This window comes from Scophthalmus maximus, chromosome 1 (assembly GCF_022379125.1).
Source record: "Scophthalmus maximus strain ysfricsl-2021 chromosome 1, ASM2237912v1, whole genome shotgun sequence".
Taxonomy (NCBI): domain Eukaryota; kingdom Metazoa; phylum Chordata; class Actinopteri; order Pleuronectiformes; family Scophthalmidae; genus Scophthalmus; species Scophthalmus maximus.
In genome coordinates, this window is record NC_061515.1 from 30,254,712 (window position 1) to 30,281,419 (window position 26,708).

Below are 26,708 nucleotides of genomic sequence, written 5' to 3' on the forward strand. Positions count from 1 at the left end.
GGCAACAGGCCACGAGAGGGAGGGAGGAAGGTGGGGGTGGAGGGGTGCGAGGAACGAGGAAGAGGAGGAGGAGGAGGAGGCAGCTAGAGGGGATGTGTGTGGGGAGGTGGGGGCTGGGCTGTGGCAGCTCGTAAGGCAGGCATGAGGGGAAGGATGGAAGAAGTGTGTGTGTGTGTGTGTGTGTGTGTGTGTGTGTGTGTGTGTGTGTGTGTGTGTGTGTGTGTGTGTGTGTGTGTGTGTGTGTGCGTGCGAGGGTGCGTGGGTGCGAACCTGAACAATAGGCTTGATTAAGAAAAAGTAGACATTAAAATAACTAGGAACAGACATGATAATTAGTGTTTCTGATTATTACGAAATCCATGGAACGTCCTCGTTCTAATAAAGTACAAACAGGAAGTATTAATAACACACACGATCCATCTGTCTGTGTCTGTGCTGATGGGGATCTAACACTGACACCGTCTGTACCTTTGGCCGTCCACACTCCTGATCCCCATAACACAACTAACATTCTGTTAATGTGATTGGAAGTTTTGTTTACAATAGAACAATATTAGTAGGTCTGTGGTGATAATTTAGGGGTTTTCTGAATCATGACTGACAGTGGAATAAGAACAAAAAACAAACACTCATGGCAAAAGTGTCAAAATTAAAGTCTTGCGTTTAAAATGTTCAGAGCCTGAAGCCTGTATTCTCTGTGTTGACCAGCAGAGGGCGACTCCACTGGTTGTTTCTATAGAAGTCTAAGAGAACATGACTCTACTTCTCAAGCACTGTATGTTTTGGGGGCGTGGCATCTCACAAACCAACGGGTGACATCACTTGAACCAGATCTTTTTATCCAAATATAAATCTATATCCAGAGGAACAGGGACAGTATTTACATTAACAGCGCTGGTGTGGCGAGGTCATCCATCTAACCAGCAGGGGGCGTTATTGTGCAGTGACATCATCCCTCCTCCAGTTTGAGTCATGAGGAAAGTGGCAGCCGGTCGTGAGCCCGTCATTAATTCCCAGGCTCTGTCCCACTCTGCTGCCTGGTCCAGTGTAATTGTTTCCCCAGGGACTCGGATGAATGGCTCAGCTGTCTGGTTGCACAGTGACCCCCCGACCTGTGTGTGTGTGGGGGGGGTTTCTTCACCTCAGGGGGAAAATAAATGGCATGAATCACATTATTTCTATATTATCATGTTGTTATATTTTGTACATAAAACTAGGACGATAGAAAGAGTTTTTCTTCATGTCACTTTATTTATAGTAAAGGAGTGAGGTACTGTAGGATCGCACAGATTCATTGTTTCCCGAATTACAATCTCCCAAATAATGCAAATAATGTCCAGAGCAAAAATCTGAAAGTCACTCCAAGAGTGTGCACAATTGTTTTTTCCAATACAAGAGAGCGAATATGATCTGAGAGGTATTTGTACATTTATTGTACATAATAATAGCAGATGCTTTTCTGAAATTTTCGAAACAATGCAAATATGAAATGTTTCTTTAACAGATGATTTAAACATGTTTTTATTCTCTAAATGATAATGAAAGGCCCACACTGGAAGACCTGGAATCAAGCCCATTTATTATGCAGCGTAACCCACTAAGCTATACCAACCGGCACATTAACCATATTTACTTTTTACATTATTGTCACTGCATGAAATCCTCCAGTCAATCAGCACATGTTGATGTTATCACTCAGTCTGACCTGAATTTTTTACATCAGTTGGTTTATTACGTGATATTTTTTGTAGTGTGTTGAACGTGGCCGCCATCTTGCGGTCAGAGGAGGAACTACAGAAGAAAACATACGTGAATGATGACCCCCCCCCCTCCTCTCCACCACCGCAGTGCACTGTGGGTAACCAACACAAACCGAGACGAAATGAGCTAATTGATTTATTCTGAAGAGTTGTAGCAGTGAAGCGTGAACGTTGAAAAGTCCGTGAGAACAATAAAGTACAATTGTATTTAAGTAGACATATACCTAAACCCGGAAGTGCACTGCGAGTCAGGGTAAGTTGCACATGGTTGGTGTTTATATCGTCACATTCATCACGGCTTCTTAAACAAAGATTATATTGTTTGTTAGCTTTTGAAAAAAGACCGACATGTTAACCACACGACGCCATATGTAATATTATCTGTTTATTAACGTATCTTAAAAAACATTTCTACCGTTTTCACCAGTACGAACAAATGTACGATGGCGTCCCGGGGGGCGTGGCTTACAGAAGCCGGCACTTCCGGTCGAGTTTTTTTGTTGTTGACATTTATACAGTTTTACATATGAATTATTAAGTTCATTCATCGTTGTTCTGTTCTGTTATTCATGTTCTCTGTGTTACTTCTAATAAGTGAGTTGGTACATAATCAATGTGACACAGCCGGTTGTCGCAGGTGGACTGAATCCATTGTTTTTACCACCGTGACATTTCAAAATGGAGATTAATCTGAACCAGGGTTGTTGGATTGAACAACAGTGAGTCAACGTCTTACCAACAATGACCACTTCCAGTCAGAAATGTCTTCCATAGTTGACAAGAATGTTCTGAAATGAATACAAAGAACTTCCTCCCTTTAGTCATTATCAGTTCAGACACTGAGTAAGTGAGCAATCAAACTAATGAACAATGTGATGCATATTTATCAGTCAAACAAGTAAGACTGAAATGTATGTAATAGTTATTCATACACAATAACCAGATTCATATATGTATAATCAATAAATACCACTTGTTTCAATATTTATAAAAATGATGTTGTTTATATTAAATCTATGTGAAGAAAATGTATATGTAATTAAAATACAAAGCATAAGATGATGCCAAAAATATTTTTGAGTGATATAAAAACTACATTTCTTGCAATACAGACAAACATGCTGTTGGCTTTAACAAAGTCAAAAATTTACATTTATTTGAATTAATCACATCCCCTTTATTTTAATGATCCCCTGATGTCGTTCCAGGTAGTGACCAGCAGATGGCGGTCTTGACATGTAAAACGGACAGCAGGCCTGTGATGGAGAGGTAAAGAGCAGACAGACACACGTGACACAAACTTGATGTTAAATATTAATCCAGGGCCTGTGCAAACGGGCCAATGAAAACATTGATGTAAGAAGATTCTGTATAATTATAATAGTCTCATAATTTTCATATTGTGGCAACCAACTTCTCTTTCACAGGACAATTTGTAAAAAAACCCAAAAACAAATATTATTGTCTTGTCCTACAGCTCAGATAGCAAAATTAAATTTTCTTTAATGCAATGAAAATAATTATTCTTATTTCTCAATGACCCAGATTGTGTTCTAAGGCAGCAAGTATTATAAAGTGCAGTTGGCCCAGATGAGGACAAACACCGTCCTTCATCCTGATAAGATGTTTGTTCAACACACACAAAGTCAATAAGTCCTGCTGGAGTTCAGGATTCAAACACAGGAGATTAAAACTGTACACACACAGATAATAAGAAACACACAAAAACAACGTGCTATAATCACCTCATATCTTTTAAATAACACTAATTCTCATTTATATAAATACAACACTTCAAATAAAGAGACTTTTTCTTTATTATTTACACGCATCTTCCACGTCTTCACCTTAAAGGACTCATGTTCATGCAGTTTTCTGTTTTCACTCTTGGTCGGGCAGAGGGTCCTATCACATGACCCGCTGGTGTCATAATGAAGGTCACCTGAGAAGCTGTAATTGGATCCTTAGTGACTTAGTCTCTCTCCTTAGTGCCTAAAAGTGAGCAGGGAGGATCACAAGTACAGTGAGTTGGTGTAAACTAAATCCCACCATTGCTTTATTTATTCTGACAGAGTAAAGGTTGATCCAGCACAATCGCGCCCCCTTGTCGTCAGTAGTGAGGTGCCACATGGCTCCGTCATTGGCTTCTGAAGATATTGTTGTCATCTCTGGCTGAAACTGTGTGGAATATGTAATTCCATACAGTGTCAACAACCCTATAACAATGAATCCTGTGCTCTGAGCTGGGACAAGATTTATCCAGCGGAATATCAGTCGTGACTGTGACATGTTTCTGTTTTTCTGTTTTGCCAGACGTGGGACTTTTCCATCCTGGGAACCAGAGTGGACCTTTTTGTAAGTAGCTTCTTTTTTGTTTTTACTCTATGGCGCTGCAGACAAAATCAAAGGAGAGTTTTTTTAATTCCATCGTCTTATCTTGTCAGTGGGCGTCATATTTCAGACTGTCCTCGGCCTGGGGCAGGAATTCAACATGTGTTTGTCTGACAGAGGCAGGCAGCGTTTGGTGGATCCTCACCACGAGTGTCTCTCAAGGCCTGGAGGATTGTCTCGATGTGTTAAGAGACTCTGTGCTCGGGGACATTATGTTTCCTGTTGCACAGAATCATAATCCTGAAACAGTGTATGTGCGTGTGTGAATGTGTGTGTGTGGTCGTTTTCACTATGCAACAAATCAAGATGCATATCTCAGACAACTTTAATACTCCAGATCACGCTCCATCATTTCAGTTGGTGGACTGAAATATCAATAGGGATGGTAGTAACGGATTACATGTAATCTGGGTTACGTAATCAGATTACAAAAAATAAGAAACTATAATCAGACCAGATTATATTTGAAAAAATGCGCAGTTATATTATAGTGACATTGTCAAGGTCTCAAGGATTACTTTTGATGATTTCTTTAATTAATATGACAATTTGAACATCACAATAAAATAAAAATATATATTACTGTGTACATTACTCAACAGTATATTACTGTATACATTACTCCTCTCGGGTTGCCAGTTTTATATATTTTTTTCTATGATTTATAGATAATGATAATGCTTTTTTGGTTGTTTTGTAAATGATGAATATGCTCAATGCAATCAAAATTGCGTCCCTTTTATTCGTATAAGGTGAAATATTTTCAATGTTTGATTTTGAATTATTCAGATTAGACGACATCCAGTGGATGACGTTACTGTAATCTGACCCAACCCTGCAAATAACGCAGAGTCGACACAACGTCAACGTGACATCCTCAGGTACAGAATTCCTCTTGTGTTTATCTTCTGAACGTGTCGGTGAGTAACGACAGTAAACCGAGCGGCCTCGACCACGACACAGGATCCAGCAGAAAGTGACACACATCCCTCTGACTGCGTCTGAATAATGTATCTGAATGCAGTGATACTGTGTCGTCCAAAGTACTATCACATGCATAGATCATGACGGCTCATTCATTAGGATTGGATTATCTGGATTGCCTGTCAGCTGCTCGCTCCCTCTCCGTCTGTATTGACGCAGCCATTGTGGCCGTGAACGAGCGTTTCAGGCTTGTATCTCCGCCGTCTTTGTTTCCCACCTGATCCTGGAGTTAGGCTGTCACTGCTTTTTTTCAGCTTCCTCTGTCGGCCGCTTTTAGTCTCCTCTCCATCATTTGACCCCCTGCTCCCCTTTCTGGGCTCATAATAACGGGGGGGGGGCGAACAAAAGCAGAGGCACAAATCATAGAGAGAGACGCAGACAGGAAGAGGAAGGGGAAGCTGAGCTAATGTGTTCATTTCCCTTTTCTTCGCCCGGAGCGAGTTCAGGAAAACACTCCCCCGGGAAGTGCTGGTGAAAAATGTCACAATGTATCAGTCATCGTGATGGCGGAGTTAGTTGATCTGAGCATTTCTTGATTTGAATCAGGAATACTGAGCTTTTCCTTCCTCCCAAGCGAACTTTGCTCGGCTCCTTGACTCCAGGTCGACGACTGAACTTTTCTTGTAGCGTTGCCATCCATGATCTCTGCCATGTTGTATTTTCCATCTCTTTATACCGCCTTCACCCAGTCCTGCGCTCTGATTGGCTGTAGTTGTCGCCAATTGGGCTAGATATGTAGCCGGCTATGAATCTAGTGGGTGGAGGCGTTGTGTCGGTTGACACGTATGGTTTCGTGAAAGCTGATCGAATGACGATTTGTCTCCGATCTGGGTCTTTTGTCTGCGAGTGCCGAAGAATGCATGTTTTTTTTTATCTGTAAAGTAACTCGTAGAAAGAGCTGTCATATAAATAAAGTGACTCCTTTTAGCGACCAGGGGGAGTCGCCCTTTGAATTCATGTTTATAAGATATCATAACTTGTCGAAGCATGTGTCTGAGCTGTTGGTGTAACGTCTGTAGGAAACGTTCACGTCACAGAATCAGCACTTGACTTTGTCCTCGCTCCTTTGACCTGCAGATACAACTCGTATCTCAATTTGCTTTTCTCAGCCCACATGAGTTTACATAGGCTTCTGTGTGTGTGTGTGTGTGTGTGTGTGTGTGTGTGTGTGTGTGTGTGTGTGTGTGTGTGTGTGTGTGTGTGTGTGTGTGTGCGTGCGTGCGCGCGCGCGCGTGCGTGCGTGCGTGTGTGTGTGTGTGTGTGTGTGTGAGAGAGAGTAATTACAGGGCAGAGGGAGAGAGTGGAAAAACTTTTCCCTGTCAACTTTTTCCTTTCTCCTCCTCTTTCCTCCAGCCCTCCGTTGTGCCGGCACAACCCAGAGAGCCCGACAGACAAAGAGGAACCCCCCGGCCCAGATCTTCATCTCTAATCCCCCCTGCCTCACTTCCCCAGCCCTCCAGGTTCACCTCGTACAACAGACTTCCCCTCCGAGCTGCAGCCTGAAGGGGAGAAGTGGTGGGGGGGGGGGGGGATACAGTTTCTGGACAACAATGGAAACTCAATCAGGAAATGGAGAGGAGGTGGCGAGCGCAGCGTCGGCGACCTCGGGCTCCGTTTCCCGTCGTCCCTCTGGGCCGCAGGTCGACGAGCCGGCGCTCCGAGAGGACCTGCAGGCGGCCAAGAGGATCGAGAGGTTCCACATCCCGCTTGACAGTCTGAAGAGGATGTTTGAGAAGCCGGCTGCGGCGAGCGCGGTGAGTACAGCCACTGTGGAGTGGATCCTGCCTTTCTCTAGACTTTGTTGTCCGTCCTGTGACTTTCCACTTCTCTCCAGGTGTGTTTGTGCTCAATGTGTCACTCAGACGGATGGGCTTGTTGCGGGCTGCATGTCAACGAGTCTCAGAGCTTTTGTCACCTTTCCAAGAAACTCAACAAAGTGTAAAGTCAGCAGCGGCGACACGACTGTGAAGTCCTGCCGTCGGGAGGCGGATCTAGTTTCTAGAGTGCTGCAGCTTCTTTATGCGACGACTGTCGAGGAAGGTTTTTTAGTCATTGCAAAAGGCCGAAGGCAAAACTAGACGTTCCCCTTCGCTCCTTTTGCTTGAGTGTGATTCACTCTGTTGCAATTCGAGGTGTTTTTCCATCTCTGCTGGCGTCTCCGAGAGGAAAAAACCTCCGTCTGCTGGTGAAGTGAAGTGGCTCGTTTGCCGAGTGGCTGTCGATGAGACGAGAAGGAGCAGAAAACGACTCCTAATGTGGCCGTGACCCCGTCGCAATGGAGGTCGGCGATGGAGCGTGGAAACCTCTTATCAGAGCGTCCGAACCAAAGAGATGCAGCCCAGCAGGATCCCCATGAGCCAGTGCATCATGGGGGATGTAGTCGCCGTGGGTTCTCCGGGGCAGACTGAGCAGCTGCGCGTGGCTGATACCCGACACCCTGTCATCTAAGACCTATTTTAAGGAGCTTTCTGGTTAAGGGGGATTTTAAAAATAACCCTGTAATTGGTACGTCAGCTGCTGCCGCTGCCCGAAGCTTCGCCGGACTCGTCCGTCAGCCGGAGTTGAGAGGACACGTGGAACACTGTTGGAATCACATCACATCTGGCTCCTCACAGATTGGCTGCGGTCAATGAGCCACATCGCTGGAGCGCCAGACGCCGTCTTCCCAGGCTTTCTGCTTTCTGCTCCTTCGTTTTGTAATCAGACTTTGTGCTCCGAATGATCGGAGCTCTGCTCTGGGTTTGTTGTCGTTGGACAAATCCCGGGACGTTTCCTGCCTGCCGTCCTCTGAGTGACCGTTCTGTTGTGGTCGGTGGACAGCGACAGTAATGGTCTGCGTGATGGGAGTCATCAGTGTTGAAAAGAAACAGAAAGTCCAACTCACAGCAGTTCCCCCTCTGCTGCTGCAGGACGAGCGTCATCATTCCTGCCGTCGCTGTCGAGGGCTTTTTCCACTTGAGCATCAACACGCGTCAGAACAAGGCCTTTTCTAAACGCTGCGGTTTTATTCAGGAGAAAAGTCTCATTCCTGTTTGTTTGTGTTTAATCTTCAGTTGACTTCACATGCAACGGCTATTGTGCCGACATCTCATCCTCAGAGTCACATTTGTTTTCTTCTGTTTCCACTGAATCCCTCAATTTCCGACCCCTCGGCCCTCGGAGGATAAAAGAGAAACATATATATTCCTTATTAATAATAATAAGCCGTACAGCTGGTCACAATGTCTGTCACAAGCTGGCACGGCAACACACTGCTCCTCTATCATGGAGTTGTATCATGAGTGCGCACAGTCTGTTCCTCTCCCTGTAGTCGCTGTTAATGGAGCATATGGGCAACGTTCCCAGATTCCCAGAGAGAGGGAGGGAGAGCAGAGGACCAAAGCTCTGCAGCCGGCTGCTTATAAAACACACGACCTTGTCTTCAACTCGTGAGCTTAATATTTGATGATGCACCGTATTTTTCTTCTTCCTGTGTGCCCCCGTTTTATTTATTTAAAAAACGGTGCAGTGTCATTGGACGGCCGGGCCGTAACAATGACGGATGGTTTTTCCCGAGTGGCCGCTCAGCCGTGGCCAAAATCCACAGCAGGTTTTTATTTTTTTCTCTCCCAACAACTGCAGATGTGGAGTGATGCAACGATTTATCTTCGAGTGCAAAGAAGAGCGCGTTTTTCCGCTCGCGTAGCCGCTCGGTCCTCCGGGGAACCGCCGGCTTGTGTTTACAGCATCTGTCTGACCTTGTGGCGACAACTATCCACATACTGATGCATGAGACAGATGAGGTCACATGTCATCATGCGAAAATATAAATTTAGCTGATATAATACATATACACAATCAATTCAGTCATGAAAAGTCTGCACCTTTTATTTTGTTCCATGAAATGAATGGTGACGATATTTAAACGTTTCTAATACTCTCAGTCATGGTGTAATGGCCGCTCTTGTCCAGTAGGTGGCAGTGCAGCATCTGTGAGGTTGAGAGAGAAAACTGTTGTTTCTGTTCAAAGGAAAAAAATAGTTTGAGGAGGCGGAGGATCAATTAAATTCATCCAATCAGGTCGGGTTGATCACAGTGACCCGGAGCTAATTGTCAGTCAGACAATCAGGATTCCCATTCAGAATATTTAGTGTTTGCGTTTAACAGTTGACACGACGTCGACATGTGTGACGGGGTCGAGGTCTCCGGTGACTGAACGACTCGTCTATATAAATCCAGACTGTGGCACAAAAGGTCTGGAATGTTCCCCTGGTTTAGTTTCATCACTGTCACCGGCTCATTTTCCTCTTTTAAAAAATAAACATATATATATACTGTATATAATCTCTCTAGAGCTTTATTCTTGTCATGCCCTCAACAAAAAGCAACATTAGAGTGACAGGATTCACACTTTTATTTTGACATTTTTTCTAATTGTGGTCTGTATTCCAGGAAAAAACAAACCCTAATCATTATGCAGCCCTGTTCCTAAACACACTTAATTAAATGTTAAATAAACTAAAAGCCACGATGTGTCTGCGAGAAATTGATCCGGAGTTGATGAGGACACCGGCGTTCCCTCATCAAGTCCATTGAGCTCGTAAAAATTCCATTAACTTCCACCAGGCATCTCTTTCGTCTCGCTTTCACAGATTCAAATCTTTTAATGGAGCTGGCGGCCGCGCGAGTGACGCATCGCTATTCTGCTCCGGCGGCGACGACCCGTTGCCTCGTTGCTGCCTCGGCTCCGAGAATAGTTCTGAGGTTTCGGCGGCTCGGAAAGCCCCTGCCTCGCTCGGATCACGCGTCTACCTGCCGTCTGTTTTGTTTATGGATTTGGTAAATGGAGAACATGCATAAAAGGGGTCGCTCATCCCAGGGGGGTTTGTGGTAGCATGTGCACATTCACTGTAACGTATGATAATCGATTTCCATAGCTGGGTACTGACTGCATGACTGAGTGAATCTCTCCGGGCCTTCTTTCCCACAGAGATGCAGCTCGACCGTCCCACAGGAACTCGTGTGTTCACAGAGCTCGAGGCTCGGCGGTTCTAACGTTCATTGTAGGTACGACGTCGGTCATTGTGTTGCCTTGGCAAAAAAAGGAAAGGTTTTCCAATGCAAATTCCTTTTGGCTGTGTCTCATAAAAAAAAAAAAGGTTAATAATTAAACCAGAGAAATGAGTTTACAGTTTGCGACGCGGCGGCAGCCGAGCAAACGTCAGGGAGCAAAGCTGCTCAGTGTCACGACCCCGACCTGCGGATGTTCACTGTCGTTTCAGATTGAAGTATTATCAGGCGAACAGTTCCTCATTTACACAACAACAACAAGTAGTAGTAGTAAATATTCTTAATTGAATGAGATAAAATACAAAGAAGATAATATGTGGAGTAAAACAAAAACAAAGAGGCAGTTTCCTCCAAGTGCGTGCGGATCTTTCCTCAGAATTTAGTTTCTTGTTCAATCTCTTCAAAGTCCTTATACTTGTGATAATGTGGTGCTGACGTGTCAAACGATTAGTATTTCATCAACAACAAGTGACATGCAGCCTAAAATGACCACTTTATTCTCTTATTCACCTAAAATGATGACTTATTCTCACAATAATAGTCTTTTTCTTGTAAAATTACGACTTTATCACAGTTAAATTAAAACCTCATTGTCATAATATTTCAACTTTACTCTCAAACCCCTTTTTTCCCCTTTAATCGGTCCTAATACTCCATCTTACTTTTAAATACTAATGTGTAAAGTACAAAACCAGACGACCTTTGACCCAAATATCAAAACCAAAGATTAAAAGCCAGGTGGAATGAACAGGTCCATACATTTATGATGATTTCTTATATTGTCCTGAACAACCCGAGTAGTTTTATATTAACAGGGGAATCAAGAGGTTACACCAGCGGGTATTTGGAATTAATTAAGTGTAATAATTGTACAATGCCATTAATACAAAATTAGTTCTAATGTAGTTCTTTCAAGGAAATTCCCCGGACCTATAAAATAAGCATCACCCTTCCATCATGATTAATCTTCTGGGAACCATGAATCATGGCAACATATCCAAAGCTGGCTGAGATATTTCAGTCTGGACCCTCCAACCTAAAGTCCCGGTCACATTTGGTTTAATATAAATAAACGTCCGTATTCTAAGGTGACAGGACGTCGGTCCACCTGCACGAGCTTGAGTTACGCACTCAGGTAATTATAGACTCCAATCCCCCAGAATATCTGTCCGGCATGCGGCATGTCAGCCGATGTCCGCACCGTGATTCAGTGTGTATTTGGAGGGGCTGAAAACGGAGCCGGATATCGAGCCACCTCGGACTCCTCATGTATAAATAGTTTGTGCCTGTTGATGTTGGCATTAGTCACCGAACGCTACGAGAACACGGAGCCTGATGAAAGAGACTGAAATAATGATTTACATTCAGCCAGCGCAAGGCCATATTGTGAAAGAGCAGGCGGCGAGTGGATGGGAGCGGGAGGCGAAGATGGATCAGGGGTGTTAGAAGTGAATCAGCAGGGGGGGCGGAGCGGCTTCTCACTCAAGTCCTGACACTTTGCTTAACTTTGCAGGAGCGGCTGTATGTGAACGTCAAACTCCACAATGTGGCCTGACCCAATTTTACAGACATTTTGTTGTTTTTTGTTTGAAAACACCTACAACATCTCAGCAGATGAAGCAGGTCAGAGTCTGAGTAGCAAATGAGATTGATGTTTTAGTGATGACACGTTTTTTAACTTGTCTCTCAAGAAACGTAGAAATACAGAATGAGGAGCTCTGCCACAAGATGCAGAAACTAAAGAATCACCACATTGGGATATAAAAACTTTCAATCTCGATTAATCCATCAGTAGTTGATGGTTCATAAACTACTAAAGAAACTTATGAGTTTACAAACTTAGTGTGCGTCACCACAAATGTAAATGTATAGATGATGTCACACGAGTTGACTTGCAATATTTCATCATAATGCTGCGTAATGCTATGTTAATATGAATTGCCCTCTGAAGCAGTAACCACGCACGCGGATCACAAACATCTGATATGATTATTAGATGAATGTACCGGCCGTACGTTCAGTCCGAGCTCAGCGGCGTTAATCATCTACTAAACGTCCCTGTTGGTTTCGCCGCAGTGAGCTGCAGCTCTGAGACTCCATCACCGGACGGAGTTGAATGTTTTTCTGCTTCTCACCAGATCTGGGTCAGATTTTGTAGTTTGCTGATGGACTCAGACGGGCAGACGGAGTCGCTCTCCTCTCGTTCAGCAGCTTCCACCCTGGAGAGACTCTCGACCCCGTGGAGGAGCAGGGCGAGGCACTGAAACACTGGCTGTCGTGACTGTACACGGTTGCTTCAGTGACTTAGTGAGCGAGTGGGGACGAGGCTGCGTCACAGATACTGAGTCTTCTTAGAAAATAATGCGACGGCGGATGTTGTTGATGCGTCTGCCGAGGTGAAACTACACATTTCTGAAGATGGACTGGAAAAAACCTCAGCGCTCCATCAGCATGTCTCAGTGTTTTACCACCGTGTGACATCAGATGTAAATGATTCACATGTGACAGTCACTTACATGATGACGGGCGTCTCTTCTGGGTCATATTCATTCTCTTCTTCTTCTACTTCAGATTTAGTCGTTTACGTCCGTGCATGGCGCGTCACGTTAAATATCGCTGCCGCAATGAATTGTGGGTTGTCCATTTCTCCTCCTTTCGCATGGGAAGGTCAAATTTGACTATTTGACCTTAACCTAACTTGTCCTTATTGAAAAGTGGGAATAAATATCCATGTTGCCAGTACACCCCCCCCCGGCTCTCCTGTAGCACAGATGCCCCATTAGGCCTCACTACTTATGCTAAAAATAGCAGCAAGGTTAGTCACAACCTCCAGCCGCCCCAGTGAAGCTGCAGCACACAGCTCTGGTCACACTGGGTCCATCCCTCGTGTCAAACAGCCTACAGAGTACGTGAAGGTGAACTGTCACGGACGTACAGTCGGTTTCAATCTGATACAGGTTTCATTTTAAAACGGCACTTGTGTCCAAACCAGAAAATCACATTTTTCTGGAATGGTTCAGATCTCGAAAGAGGGACGACGTGGACAAAAAGGGGTTGAGTGAAAACTAAAGCGGACACCACTGCACCTCTCGTCAAGCGGCTGACAGGACAGCACCGAGGGAAAACTCGGACTAAATGTTGCATCATGTATTAAAAAAAAAAGAGAAAAAAAAGCAATTCGCCACAGAGCCTCTTTCCCCAGCACGAGATGGGATAAAAACACATCGCCAAGATTTTGTTTGTCAGAACAAAAACCTGCCAGGGAGGAAACCACGGCAGCGGGCTCCACTTTGTTTGTCTGTGGCCGTAGCTGTGAATCAAATACACTTTTGCCTTTGTTCTGTATTATATCGCCATCACTCCGTCTGGTAATTTGGTTCTTCGTTAATCCTTTCACTCGCTTCTCTACGTCTTCATCACTCATCAGGATTTTTCCGCCTCATGCAACGTCCTTCTGTCTGTCCGTTTCTGGACCGTGTCTCCTTCGTGCCCACGTGTGCCCATGAGTGCTGATATTGACGTGGGCGGCCCCTCGCCACGTCTCTGTTAAGACGCAATAAGGACGGTTGAAAACAAACCAAGCGAACACGCTAATGGCAGCGGGCACGAGTAGAGACAATGGCGAAGAGAAAGCAAAGATGTAGACAGAGAGGCGGAGAGGACGGCCCTCAGATGAACAATGCTCGCGGTTGCATAACAGCGATGAGGAGGAGTTGATGGATGACGGCAGACGATTCGCCTTGAGATCCAAACACGGGCGAGTCTGCAGAGCTTCAGTGGTGGTTTCACTTTTTGGGCAAATCTGTGCTGCGGTTTGTGTAAATGTGTAAATGTTCATCTCAAACAGCACAAGATGTAATGTTTGCTGGTGTCCTTTGACATGCAGATTTGAAATGAAGGTCCCAGTGGTGTCAGACATGCACTTGTCCTGTAGGCATGTCGGGGAATACTCACCAATGTGAGGAAATGTCTGTGCAAGTGGTTTCTCTTCCCGTGCCTCTCAGATAAAGCACAGCCAACTTCAGAGAAAAAAATGGCTGGATTTGGATTTGCGTCTTTGCAAAGTGGAAACAGAAAGTTCCGTCCGAGCATCTTAAGTGTTTCACGAGTAAGTAAATCCTGGTCTAGCTGCTGGTTGCAAAACAAACTCCAAACGCAAAGGCTTCAAAATAATCCATTTTGGATTTAAAAAACATAATAATGTAGTGCTGCTTAGTGTCGGTGTGAAAGCAGGTCCGGCGTGTTGCAGAGAACAACTGTCGTCGAGTCAAGTCTGAGAGCAGCCAGCACCAGCTTCTCCGTCACAGGGAGCGTGCATGTGTGAATACATGTCACTGTCCACTCCATCCGCTCATGTGTGCACCAATTTGCAGACAGTAAATCCTGAAAATGAGGCGCCCGGAGTGTGAGCGGCTTCTCGTCTTGGCCTCCACTCAGTCGCCGCACGCCGGCCAGAGCTGCAGACTCCCCAGAGCTGCAGACTCCCCAGAGCTGCAGACTCCCCAGAGCTGCAGACTCCCCAGAGCTGCAGACTCCCCAGAGCTGCAGACTCCCCAAGCGGCTCCTCAGGGGTACCGTCCCAGTGGGAGAGTTGGAATGAAGAGGTTCCAAAACCAGAAAGGATGAGAAGCCTCCTGCAGACGCACTCAGCCCAAAGAGGGAAAGGAACGAAAAGAGGAAGGAAAGACGATGTATCGGAGCAACAGAGGAGGAGGGAGCGAGGGACAGAGGGCAGTCCCAGAGAGAGGGACAGTCGTTACACAACCACATATTCAAACTCGACATGTGGATCATATCGGTGAAATAACACTACACTTCACACAAACCAAGTTAACAGTTTCATCTGACACTTCCTCTCCGGTGGGTGGAGGCAGAATGAAACCCCAGGACTCGGGAGACTGACGCTTTCTAAACGCAGGGTGACAGGGGAGGCGAGCGGGGGGAGGACGTCTGAGGAGCGGGAGGCGGACGGCCGGAGGCTGAGACCCTCCGTCTCATTAAAGTCCCACTAGAGGAAGCACGAGAACGTCGGCAGCCGATACACGAGACAATTAGTGTGAATGGGACGAGTCCCTGCACAAGCTCTCCGGTTTGGTCTTTTGCTCTCTTTTATGTGGAGGTGGAAGCGTGTCGCGTTTATTACCGTCTCCTCGTTCCTCTCCGCCGCCGGTCCGGCTGGCCTCTTTGTGGGCGTCGGTCACACGTGGAATGTTCCCAGATGGCCTGCGCTGATTTCAACAGCCGAGCTCCTTTTAAGAGGATCCACTAAATGATTTTGTTCCCTCTCTTTCCCTTTCACAGGGATTATCTCTCGTGACAGGCCAGTACATTTAGACAGATTTCACCGAGCACTGTCCCTTATTATCTCTGTCAGTCTGTTGTTGAGATGTACACACACACACACGCACACACACACACACACACACACACACACACACACACACACACACCGCCACCCTTCTTCCTCCATCCGCTGTGGCAGCCTCTGCCAAAGAGAGCATATGGCAGGGACTCGAGGCTCGAAAGTGCCTGGTGACGGTCGTATGACACATTATGTCACTGCTGCTGTTCATCTGCTTATTGTATCTCATAAAATGAGAACGGCTGCAGTCCGCGCGTGCGAGCGGACGAGTCATAGCACAAAATATCTGTAGCTTGAGAGGTGCACTGAACTTTTTTTCCGTCCCAGAAAGATCTCAACAGAAAAAACTCCCAAACTTTTCAATGTCTCTTATGTTGTCATACATAGTCAGTATTTTTTTATTAACCTTCACAATCCAGTTTTAATGTGCTATTGCTGGTTCCCTTGTTTTCTGAAGCTGCGAGTCTTCGACCAGTTTTGTAAAGACTCTAATTGTTTTTTGTCAGCAGAACTTCTGCACGTTGTCAACCTCTCCGGTTTTCTTTGGCTTTTGAAAATATGTCTTTGTATGGCATCATCTTCGGGGGGGGGACCAATAAACAAAACCGTTTCTTTGCCAGTAACATGAATAACTTGGGGCCAATTTCTATCTTAATCTATTTTTGAGAAACCTGTTTATTCTCAACTCTCAGATTCCGCTGGCTTCAATCCCGGGCTCCGTTTTGCTTCTGTGCCAAATGTGGCTCAGAGGTGGATCTGCTCAAAGATCTGAGAGAGGTTTGAAAATATCTGTTTCATGGTGCTTTTTGAGCCTGATACAGTCATTTAGTTTTGACACGATAAATGAGCCTTTTGATAAAGACTATATGTATTTGTGGTGTACCCCAGGGTACCGTCCTGGGCCCTGTTCTTTATTGAATGCTGGAAAAGAACTAGTTAATACATTTAATTTATGTGAAAAGGGAATTTCTAAGCTGTGTCATAACCACACAGACATGGGCAGCAACATAAATAATAATAATCATAAGAAGAAGATGATGAAGAAGAAAAACACAAGCTTTTTCTGGGGCTTATTATACGTCAACATGGTGGTTTGGTTGTTATGCCGATGACACTGCTCTACATCAGTGGCCCTGGTGACAATCTTGATCATATTATATTATTATATTGCTGATATTTGTGAGTGTGATCTCATAACCTGTTGAAAAGCTGCGTGTAATTCTTTGTTTTGCTTATAGTGTGTTATCTAAAATGTGGCGTGGAGCCAAAACACACAAGTGAAAGATGAATTATCAATTATTGTGTTAATTAGCAAACAAAAAACGAGCAAACCTAAGAGAGACAAACGTTTCAAACCCTTTTAATGTCTTTAACTGGGTGACGTTCACTTCTGCAACGAGCTGGCCTGCCAAACATCCTCCCGTGCACTTAATTATCCCCAGAGTGGAGTTACGCCGGCGTGTAGAGGAGATGCTCGGAGAAGTCCAACACGCAGCTGCGGTTAGCAGCCGCTCTGGACTGCGAGCGCTCGCTGATCTGACTCTCATTTGATGTGAGTGCTACTCAGCAAGAGAGCGAGAGAGAGCAACGGCGGCGGAGAGGGAGTGTTTACATCCCTGTTTTATCACGGTGTGTGTGTGTGTGTGTCGGAGAGAATGGGGATTTGCTAAATGGATTTCTGAAGATAATGTTTGGTCCTTTGGTGCATTTGTGAAATAATGGTTGACACCTTCAGGAGAGAGAGAGAGAGAGAGGGATTTATTTGTGTGCGTACAGTGGTTACATGTTTGTTGTCGCTCTGTGTCGACGCCGGCAAGAAGCTGTTTGTGGAAATAAAAAAAGATGCTACGGGGAATACATTTGATTTGCAAATGAAAGAACACACCCGCACATTTGAACACACACACACACACGCACACACACACACACACACACACACACACACACACACACACAGGTGTGTTTGTTCCCCCGCAGGGAGGATTTGCAACTGAATAGACGTGTTGCACAGGCTGAATGACAAAATGACAAAATGCTTCCACGAAAAAAAACTAGAGACTCTCATGTGATGGGAATAAACCACTAGGAACATCTGTCAACATCTGAGTACTCAGTAGACATAACTACATCATTTCATGTATAATCAGTATTTGGTTGTCATTACTACATTGTGACGCAAGTACTGATCAGTAGTCAGAGGCCGGACAACACCGGCCTTCCAACTTCCTTGTGAGCTCATCTACACACACACGGAGGACCTTTATATGCCATGTACCTTTTATCAAGTTACATATTAAGTGACTCTATTAAAATTCAACCACATGAGGTTTGCTCTCACTTTCCAGTCAATGTCCACTGTTCACTTTGTGTGCAAGGTCGTCACCCTCTGTGTGTGTGTGTGTGTGTGTGTGTGTGTGTGTGTGTGTGTTAATATTTTGTGCGACCAGGCAAAAGCAAATTCCACTTGAATCCACAACATAAATGTCACCACCCACTTGACTGTTACATTTTTTTCACATTTGAGGTACGTGTAGTAGCGTGTGTGTGTGTGTGTGTGTGTGTGTGTGTGTGTGATTTGTGACACCTGCAGTGTCGCCTCTCTATCTCACAGGTGTTGCCTCTGATAGTTCTCTCTCTCTCTCTCTCTCTCTCTCACCAGGAAGTGACAGTGATCAACACCTCCCCGTCCAAAAGACTGACGTCCAGTGGCGTCCCGCCGGCCGACCGGTCCACAGATCAGACCATGGCCTCGCCTCAGGACTCCGCTCTCGGTGAGTACTTCCTTGTTTTGGCAAATGGTATTTAAAAAAAAAAAAAACAGTTTTAAAAAGTGACTTTTCCGTAAACACTGGTGCAGAGTCAGATTTGACTGGAGGCCCGAGTTCAGTTTTTGCATCATGATTACACCACTCTGAGGCAGCGGAGCGCTTGCCGCGATGTTTTGTCCCATTTGTTCCGTGAGATAACCGCTTTGGCAGAAAGCGGCTTTTGAAAGAGAGATTGTTCTCTGTAAGATAAGGCTGCCGCCCTGGCAGCTTTTTAATGGGAAGCCTGGATCACTAGATACCGAGTTTCCATTACTGTGATAGCAACAGCGTCGCGGTGACGTCCAGTTTCTTTTCCTCTGATCGCCGTTTTCACACAGGACGGAGCTCACGGCGCGAGGTACAGTGTTACAGGGAGTGAGTTGCAATATGTTGGTTCTCACGTATCACGATAGCTTGATCAATCATGGAGATGACAGTACTTCCAATAGTTCATGGAAAAAAAACATTCTCACGCGCGGACGTGCTGGCGTTTAGCATATGAGCAGAAAACACAAATGAGTTTTGCAGGTTGTAAGTAATAAACCAAACCACAATCTGTTCATAAAGATGGACGACACAACGGCTCTGCAAAGGTGAAGCCAAGTCCTCCTGATCGGCCCCTGGTGTCTGGCGGCAGTACAGGTCATAAGCCCCGCCCCCTCCATGTCAAAAGCTGGGACATGGACCAAACAAACAAAAAAAAAAGGATCAAGGTAGACGTTAAATAAATGTGGCTGTCATTCTGTAGTGTTCATGTTTCTGATCACTTTGCTTTCATTAGTTATTTGATGATATCAAACCGGGGCTGCGACGTCATGATTGACAGCTGACACTGACTCAGGATATGTCGTGCACGAGCGTGTGTATGGGCGGGACCTGGATACCACGGCTCCGCTCCACGGTCACGACTGCGCAGAGAGATATTTCAGCATCATGTGTTTGAGGAAGACGAGACGTGTCGTCACGTTTATTTACAGTCCGTGACCCGACGGCGTTGACCTTCGCCACATTGACCACGACGACCGCTCGACCTCAGAGCCACAGACCAGCGTCATCCATCTGAGCCTGGGAAGGAACGACTGAAGGTAGAACACTGAGGAAAATGAGCTGCGTGAATGAAAAGTCAAATTCAACTCGCAGAATATTTAAAAAAATAATGTGAAGGAAGCAAAATCAAAAGCCAAATACGGACAGATGGACCATGAAGCGGGACGTGAAAGGACAAAGAGACTTTGACATTTAGCCAAGAGTCGTGGCCGAAAACATAAACCAGAGTTTCATGGTCGTTGCCTTTGCCCCCAGGCCACCAGGGGCCACAACCCCTTGGCATTTGACCAAAATATGAAACCAACAGAGATAAATGTCATGACAGGTTTGAAAAAAGAAGCTTTTCCTCTGTCTGGTAACAGAACGTCTGCCTCTGAAAAACGACGTAAACACTGTTTTTTCTTAATATTCTGTATGCAATTAAAATACATAAACCTTAAATATTGATCGAAACATTTTCTGTTACGTGCTTTGGTGACACGTTTGTCTTTAAAATGTCTGTCCAGTGTAAATTTAAATTGCAAACAGGAAAAAAGCAGATCAATCCTAGTCAGAGAGAATCTGAAGTGATGGAGGCGTTGACAGGCCTCAAAGTCGTATGGAGGTGTTTACTGCACAAACACACAAACACACAAACACACACACTCATAAACTCAGCCAGGCGTCCTCACACTCATCACACACACACACACACACACACGCGTCTCTACCTGAGATCAGTCAGGCTTTCGCGTCGGCCTCTAAATCTCCGCGCCGCGTCTAAAATTGGAGCCTGTCCACGATTCCTCCGCGTTCCCGTTGTCGCCGCGACAGCTTCTGTCCCGGCTGACGGGTTGACAGAGGCATCGCTGCATAATCTGTCAGGCCAAATGAGTGGCAGCGGAGGCAGCGGGGCTCCGGGAGCTGCTGCCGCCGCAAAGCCGCAGTATTTAAATAGAGCGGCGTGTAACATCGCCCTAAACAGATGCAAAGCTCCTCGCCGCTGCTCCTTCTGAACAGGCGTCCTTGTTTACTCGTGTCCTCTCACATGACTCCAGAATAACCACCGCATCTTTGTTGCACACACACACAACAGTGCCTTTGTGTGTGTGTACATATAAATTCTGTATAGGAGTCTTTGAGGCTGGTTAAACACATTTTGTCAACTTGCTGCCAAGTGGATGTTTTTCCCTTTTAATTAATCTCCTCCCAGACTTTCCTGCCAAACGATGATGTCTTCATCCTCATTCTGAAGAAAACAGAACTTTACTGTGCAGATTTTATTCTCTTAGCTGCTATTATGGATCTTAAGTCACGACGGATGTTGGGAAACGAGGAGAATTCCTGCTGGAGTCTGGTAATTGCATTTGGTCCTTAAAGATGCAAACTTGGTGCCCCTACTGGTTGCAGGTGGTATTACTGTTTGGTTACGGTCGTCAGGACGTGGGTAAGGACGCAGGTACGTTTCCTCAGAGCTCCTGTTTTGTTTTCTGGCTCCTAGCGCAGTTCCTTTGTGCCATAAATCAACTTGTCGTTTCTCCGTGGAAATCACGTCCCGGTGGCCAAGAGAGAGAATAACATGGTGAAAGAAATGTGTATAGGACCAATGTGGATGGTGTCGCTTCTCCATTACTATGACACTTTGCGATCAGTTTCAACCTCACAACGACACGTTAGATCCAAAGAGTTGTCTCTCACTCTAACTTTCTGACGGAGATCCTGAGTTAGCGTGGCCTCGCTCCGTACGTCAGTCTGAGGATATTCTGGGCTTCCTTCATTAGGTATTCCACAGGAGCGTGTTTGTTTTCCACTCCAGGAAATCCATGTGCAATTTCACCGGGATTATCAGCAGAGTGCAGCTTCTCTACAAGCCCGATAACCACACTCCTGTAGTCCATGTGCTGCCAGCGTCCCCTCGCTCGGCGGGCTGGAGAACACCTTGTGTTCCACACACGGGTCGGGTAAACGCTCATGATCGCGGCTAATAAAGCGGAGAGAATAGACAAACAGCCTGCTTCCTGCGGGGGGAGGTAAGAGAAGCTCTCTCTCCGGTGTTGTCTCGCAGGATGCAGGTTGAAGAGGAGCGGATGAAAGGCCTCGGGCCCATCAGACACAAACGGGAGGTCAGCGGGTTGGAAGACGACCTTTGCCAAACGCTGCAGGGAAACATACGTCCGAGAGAGACGGAGGAAGGAGAGCAATGAGCACAAACGGGAAGGAAAAGAATATCAATATGAGTTACTGTCTGCCATGATACGCTCCCACCAATCGATTACCGCGGCTTTTAAACAGATTCAATAAACCATTTCATTTGATCCTTTTTTACCCGGTATTGAGAACATATATATTTAAATTCCTCTACAGTGCCAGGCTGACGGACCCTTATGCCGTTGGCAAGAAAGTGAATGAGCACAGTTATTATGATCTCTAATGTGTTTTGTTGTTAAGGTGTCACTTTCACACTTTTGATTGCATGTGAGTGTTACATCATGACGGGTCGCGTTACCATAGTCACTGTGCTCACAAGCAGTGATTCCGAAGGCCACACCTCGTCTCCCCTCGCTCGGCTGCGGGAGCGGAGGATGTGCCCGGTGTCCGTTGTCCATAAGTCCACCGTGACATAAGGTCCGGGGCATGTCGGGTACCTTGATACTTGGCTCTAAAAAAAGCACGTCCAGCTCCCCTCTCCCCGAAGTCCTTCCCATCTTTTTTTACGAAGGGGGACTTCTAAAATAAAATCAGCTGTCACTGGATCCCTGGGCCTCATTGAGCTGAGGAGCGCACTGCTGGAGCTGGTCTCCACGTCTCCACTGTCCCGCTCTGCCCCAGGGTTTGCTCGCTGTGTCGGGTTAAAGCTCTGCGACTTTGTTCCTTTTTTCTATTCCTCTGGATTCTATTGCCGTTTGGCCTAAAGAGCGACGCACGCAGTGACAGAAGGTAAGAGATGCATGTGGACAGTCAGTATTTCAGGCTCTTTCAGCTTTAATAGAGATTTGCCACCAGAGCAGAAGTGGAAGGCGACAGACTGGATGTGGGAGATGACAGTTTCACCTCCTAATGAATCGGTTTGATGTGCCTGGGACGTCTTCGCTGTGAGAAGTGGATGAGCTGTTGTGTTTCGGCAGGTGCAGGGGCAGGACGCTTCATAGAGTGGGATTTTCACCGGGATTTTATGTATTGTCATAAAACACGCACGGGCACTTGTCCTTTCCCCTCCACGAGTCGTGACCGGCAGCCGTCTGATCGGGAATATTCTGAACGCCTGGCAAATCGCAGACAAGGTCCTCGGTATGGCACAAGGAAGCACTCCGGGGCGAATCCGGCCCCCGTGTGCAGAAGCTGTTTTGATTGATTTGACAGCTCAATTATTGTGCCTGTTTTGCTTTTCATCTGTGAAGAAGAAATCACCCTCCGTGGCTGACATTTCAATTAGTGTAGCTCGCTTCCGCTCCGCTGTCAGGAGCGCCGGCCAGTAAGTGCGGAACAGAAAATTGGGTTTGCTTAAGACTTCAGCCGTGGGCAGGGGGTGACACGTCTGCGATTAGGAGACGGCCTCTGCCTGACACAGATCTACGGGTCTTGATTTAGCTTGGCGCTTCGCTGCCACCCTGCCCTCCCTTGAACTCCCTTGAACTCCTAGGTTGCGCTCTTTTTTTCCTGGATACATGCTCCTCACTTGTCTCACCTCCCCACTTCTCGGCACCTCGGCCCAGGAGGCAGAGACGGAGGTCAGTGGTCTGCAGATGGGCTCAATATAGCCACTGAGTCGTACATACCGGCAGCAGCGTGCCCCCCCCCCCCCCCCCCAAACCCTGTTGACTTTCTCCCGGGGGGCCTCACCCACTTCCATTAACCCCCGACCGGCGCCAACACTTGTGCCTCTGCCGTGGAAGTGAAGAGATAAGAAGCTAATGCTCCGAAAATGGTGGCCAGTGTCGCGGCGAATGTTCCTGTGAACTGTGCAACTGACGGAACGACACGGGCCGAAGGTGTGAGCCTGCGACAAACAAGAGATGACTCCCTCGCTTGGGGCATTTTAATAAAGATGGACGACGTGACGGCTTCTCCACTCCACCGATCTCCCTGTTACAGGGGAACATGACGCAGCAGACAGAGCCGGTTTAAAAAAAGCCCGCCCCCCCCGGAGCCTGGTTACCTCACCTCCATGCTATGGCAGATTTGCATCCCATTGCAAAGGTCTCAGAAGCCACAGATATGTTGTCACCGCTCTCTCTCTCTCAGGCATTTAAAACCCTCCTGTCTCCGCCTGTGTGACGGCTCCCGACCATGACGTGATCATTCATCTCTGGTGATGAATGGGGGGGGGGGGGGCATTACCCTTGTGTTTAACTGTCACCGGGGTCACACCGCAGCCTCAGGTGTAGGATTTCTGACCCATATTTATAGGACGTGATGGGGTAAAAACACCCCGCTGTCTCCGGCAGCACATCTCCCCCCTGACGGGTCACTGGTTACACTAACATGCCAGACGTGGCACAGGGCTAAAAGTGGCGGCATGAGAAGAGCAGGGCTTTGTCACATGGCGTCTGCATTAAATAAATCACCTACACTATCTTCAGGCAAATTTATGATTCTAATCATGGAAAAAACTGACTGATTGGTGACACAGTTGATGGGCCAGTTGGTGAACTTTGAGATGTTTCCGCTGATTGACCTTAAACTCCCATGGTGCAACAGATGAGCAGTGGTATTAGACGATAACTACAATTCCCAAGGTGCACTGCGGGAAAAAAAAGGTCAGTTCACTAGACACACAGTTAAAATCAGTGGGTGTTTGACTTCTTTGCGTACGAGGAGTGGGCTATATGAAGCCAGAGTCAGGATGTACTGCAACGTATGGTATGTACTAATCCAGTGAGCGCCGAATGTGACACTGATCTCCATCCTGCTGCCGCACCACGGAGACCTTCTCAGATCCATGTGCGTGGACGACGCAGCAGCTGCAACACATGTCAACCAGACATGAATGAGATGCTGAGGTAGAGCTGACCCTGACCTCGACTCTGAGCCACAACACTGTAAGCACCTATTGCGAGAAAAAGACAGCAACACAAGGGGGCGAATTTCAAAGTGTCCAAAGGTCACAACGCGGGCACGTAATGAGATAGAGAATAATCGGAGTTTATCTGCTTTCATCCCACGGTGCTGCTGCCCGTGGAGCGAGAACATGCCAGGAGCTCAGAGGTCCAGTGTGGGCGTTCGCTACGCGGAGCCTCCTCTGTTGCCTAATGATGCTTTTGTAGCACAGAGAAGTCAAATGTAAAAATCAATGCTCCTCTCTAATTGGCTATCCGCCGGGATGCGCTGCGCACTGTGTGCGATCATAACATTTATTTTGTGACTGGTGAGATTGTGTCAACACTTTTTATTCAGGGGTTGTTTTGCCTCTGGCCACTTCGCGTACGCTATTTAAAACTATGCAGATGTCAGGATGGGATTTTCAGCGGTTATGATCATAAAAATGAAGAAACTAAAGACTTCACCTACATGGGGGTATAAACGTGCTCTTTGATTTTCCTTTCAGTGTAATCTAAAGTGTAATTATGTGATATTTTAGAAAGGCTGTTGTTCTCCCTGAAGCAGCTACATAAAAATCCATTCCATCGATTCTGGTAGAAACAAGTCCCCTCCGCCGGTTCCAGTGTAATGACAAAAAACTCATATACACAAAACCGTCCCCGAAGTCTAATTACAAAAGGGCAAAGTCTGTCTGAGTCTTCACTGTCGCGCCAAAGGAGTAATAAAGAAAGTCAGCAGCTCTCCGGAGGAGACGGATCTCACCACTGGACGAAGCCAAGCTGAAGCTCTGCATGTGTCAATCAAAGGTTTAACACCTGGCGTGTGTGTGTGTGTGTGTGTGTGTGTGTGTGTGTGTGTGTGTGTGTGTGTGTGTGTGTGTGTGTGTGTGTGTGTGTGTGTGTGTGTGTGTGTGTGTGTGTGTGTGTGTGTTTGTGTGTGTGTGTGTGTGTACGGCTGCAGGCAGCGCAGCTAGATCCAGACCGGGACGTCCCGAGGAGAGGCCCCTGAGCGCCGAGGACCCGGAGGCCGAGCCGGTGTCGGTGAAGGAGCGGCTGGCGATGTATCAGGCGGCCGTGTCCAAGAAGGAAACCAGCAGCTGCAGCTCTGCCGCGGTAAGACGATGGTCCGGAAATGTGAAAACTGCTAAAGTTAGCGCCACGAAAAACAGATTTTCTCGTTGGTTGGTTTCTTTTTAAATATAGGATCTTCTGGCAGGTATGTAAAACTGACAGTTCAACAAAAGAAAACCGTATTTATTAGGAAAACATCCAAATGAAATGACGTTCAACAAATAGTTTGTCCAAGTTCACCCACAGATTGAGTTTAGATTCAGTTTCTAGCTGCTGACACGATTTCCCCTCGAACAACGTGCACATTTTAAAAAACCTGATGCCCCGAGAGGGAATAAAATCAGAGTCCGAGACTGACGACAGGTTTATGCAGCGGAAGAATTTTTTTTCTTCCACATTTCTCCTCCCATTAATCATCTCACGACCCCTCCCATTTATCTTGTGAGGAGTAAATCCTCCAGTGGGGAAACATGGGTCTTAGCCACTGAACCGTCTGTGCATTTAATCATTAGTATCATTAGCATCTAATAATCTCATATAATAATAATACATCACCCACGGGGGCCATTTTATTCTGCATTTGCAGATAATATACTTTCTCTTGAGTAGGATATTGAAGTGGGAGCTTTTCTTCAGGTTGTAATGAAGTTGTTATGGTCAGAAATCTGTTTACTGGCCCTAAAACATTATCTATTAATTTGATATGTCTCAGATGAACTCTGACGAATGTAAGAATGTGGATGAATGTTTGCACTGGCAACAAAAGGTGGCTCACAGAACCATCAATCACTGTGTCGGAATTCCTGTCTGCACTGGCAGAGGGAAAGTGTTTATCTTGCATCAGATTCAGATGAACAAACACGGCTTGCGCACTTTCATTCCACCGCTGAATATCCCAGACTCCTTCGTCATTACCAAGGACGACAACAATCCTCCGCGGCTGTGAAGAGCCTGCACGCTCTTTATAAAGCCCCCAAAAGTCCCACTAGTCAGCCAAGGTCATTAGACTCAGTCGGCTCGCGGTCTGAAATGAAGCCCGACCAACTGGAACGTGTGTGTTCTCTCCCTGTGACGGCACAGAGAAGTGATGGGGACCAGGCAGAGAAAACATTCCTTCTATCCACCAAGTTCCTTGGAAATCTGCTGACAAACAACCCAACCAACTTACCAACTCACCAACAATCCGCCGGACGAGCGAACGATGTCTGATCCTCTTGAT

At 46.3% G+C, this 26,708-nt stretch overlaps 1 protein-coding gene across 1 annotated transcript in view; it reads left to right on the forward strand.

The window, feature by feature from the left end:
* The first annotated feature begins 1,863 nt into the window (after positions 1-1,863).
* Positions 1,864-26,708, forward strand: part of LOC118310667 (xin actin-binding repeat-containing protein 2) — a 41,138-nt gene continuing 16,293 nt past the window's right edge. Inside the window, exons 1-6 of the mRNA XM_047331373.1 lie at positions 1,864-2,013; positions 2,969-3,029; positions 4,074-4,115; positions 6,489-6,889; positions 18,206-18,317; positions 25,380-25,531. Coding sequence (XP_047187329.1) covers positions 6,686-6,889; positions 18,206-18,317; positions 25,380-25,531 — 468 coding nt within the window. The 5' untranslated portion in view covers positions 1,864-2,013; positions 2,969-3,029; positions 4,074-4,115; positions 6,489-6,685. The remainder of the gene's footprint in view (positions 2,014-2,968; positions 3,030-4,073; positions 4,116-6,488; positions 6,890-18,205; positions 18,318-25,379; positions 25,532-26,708) is intronic.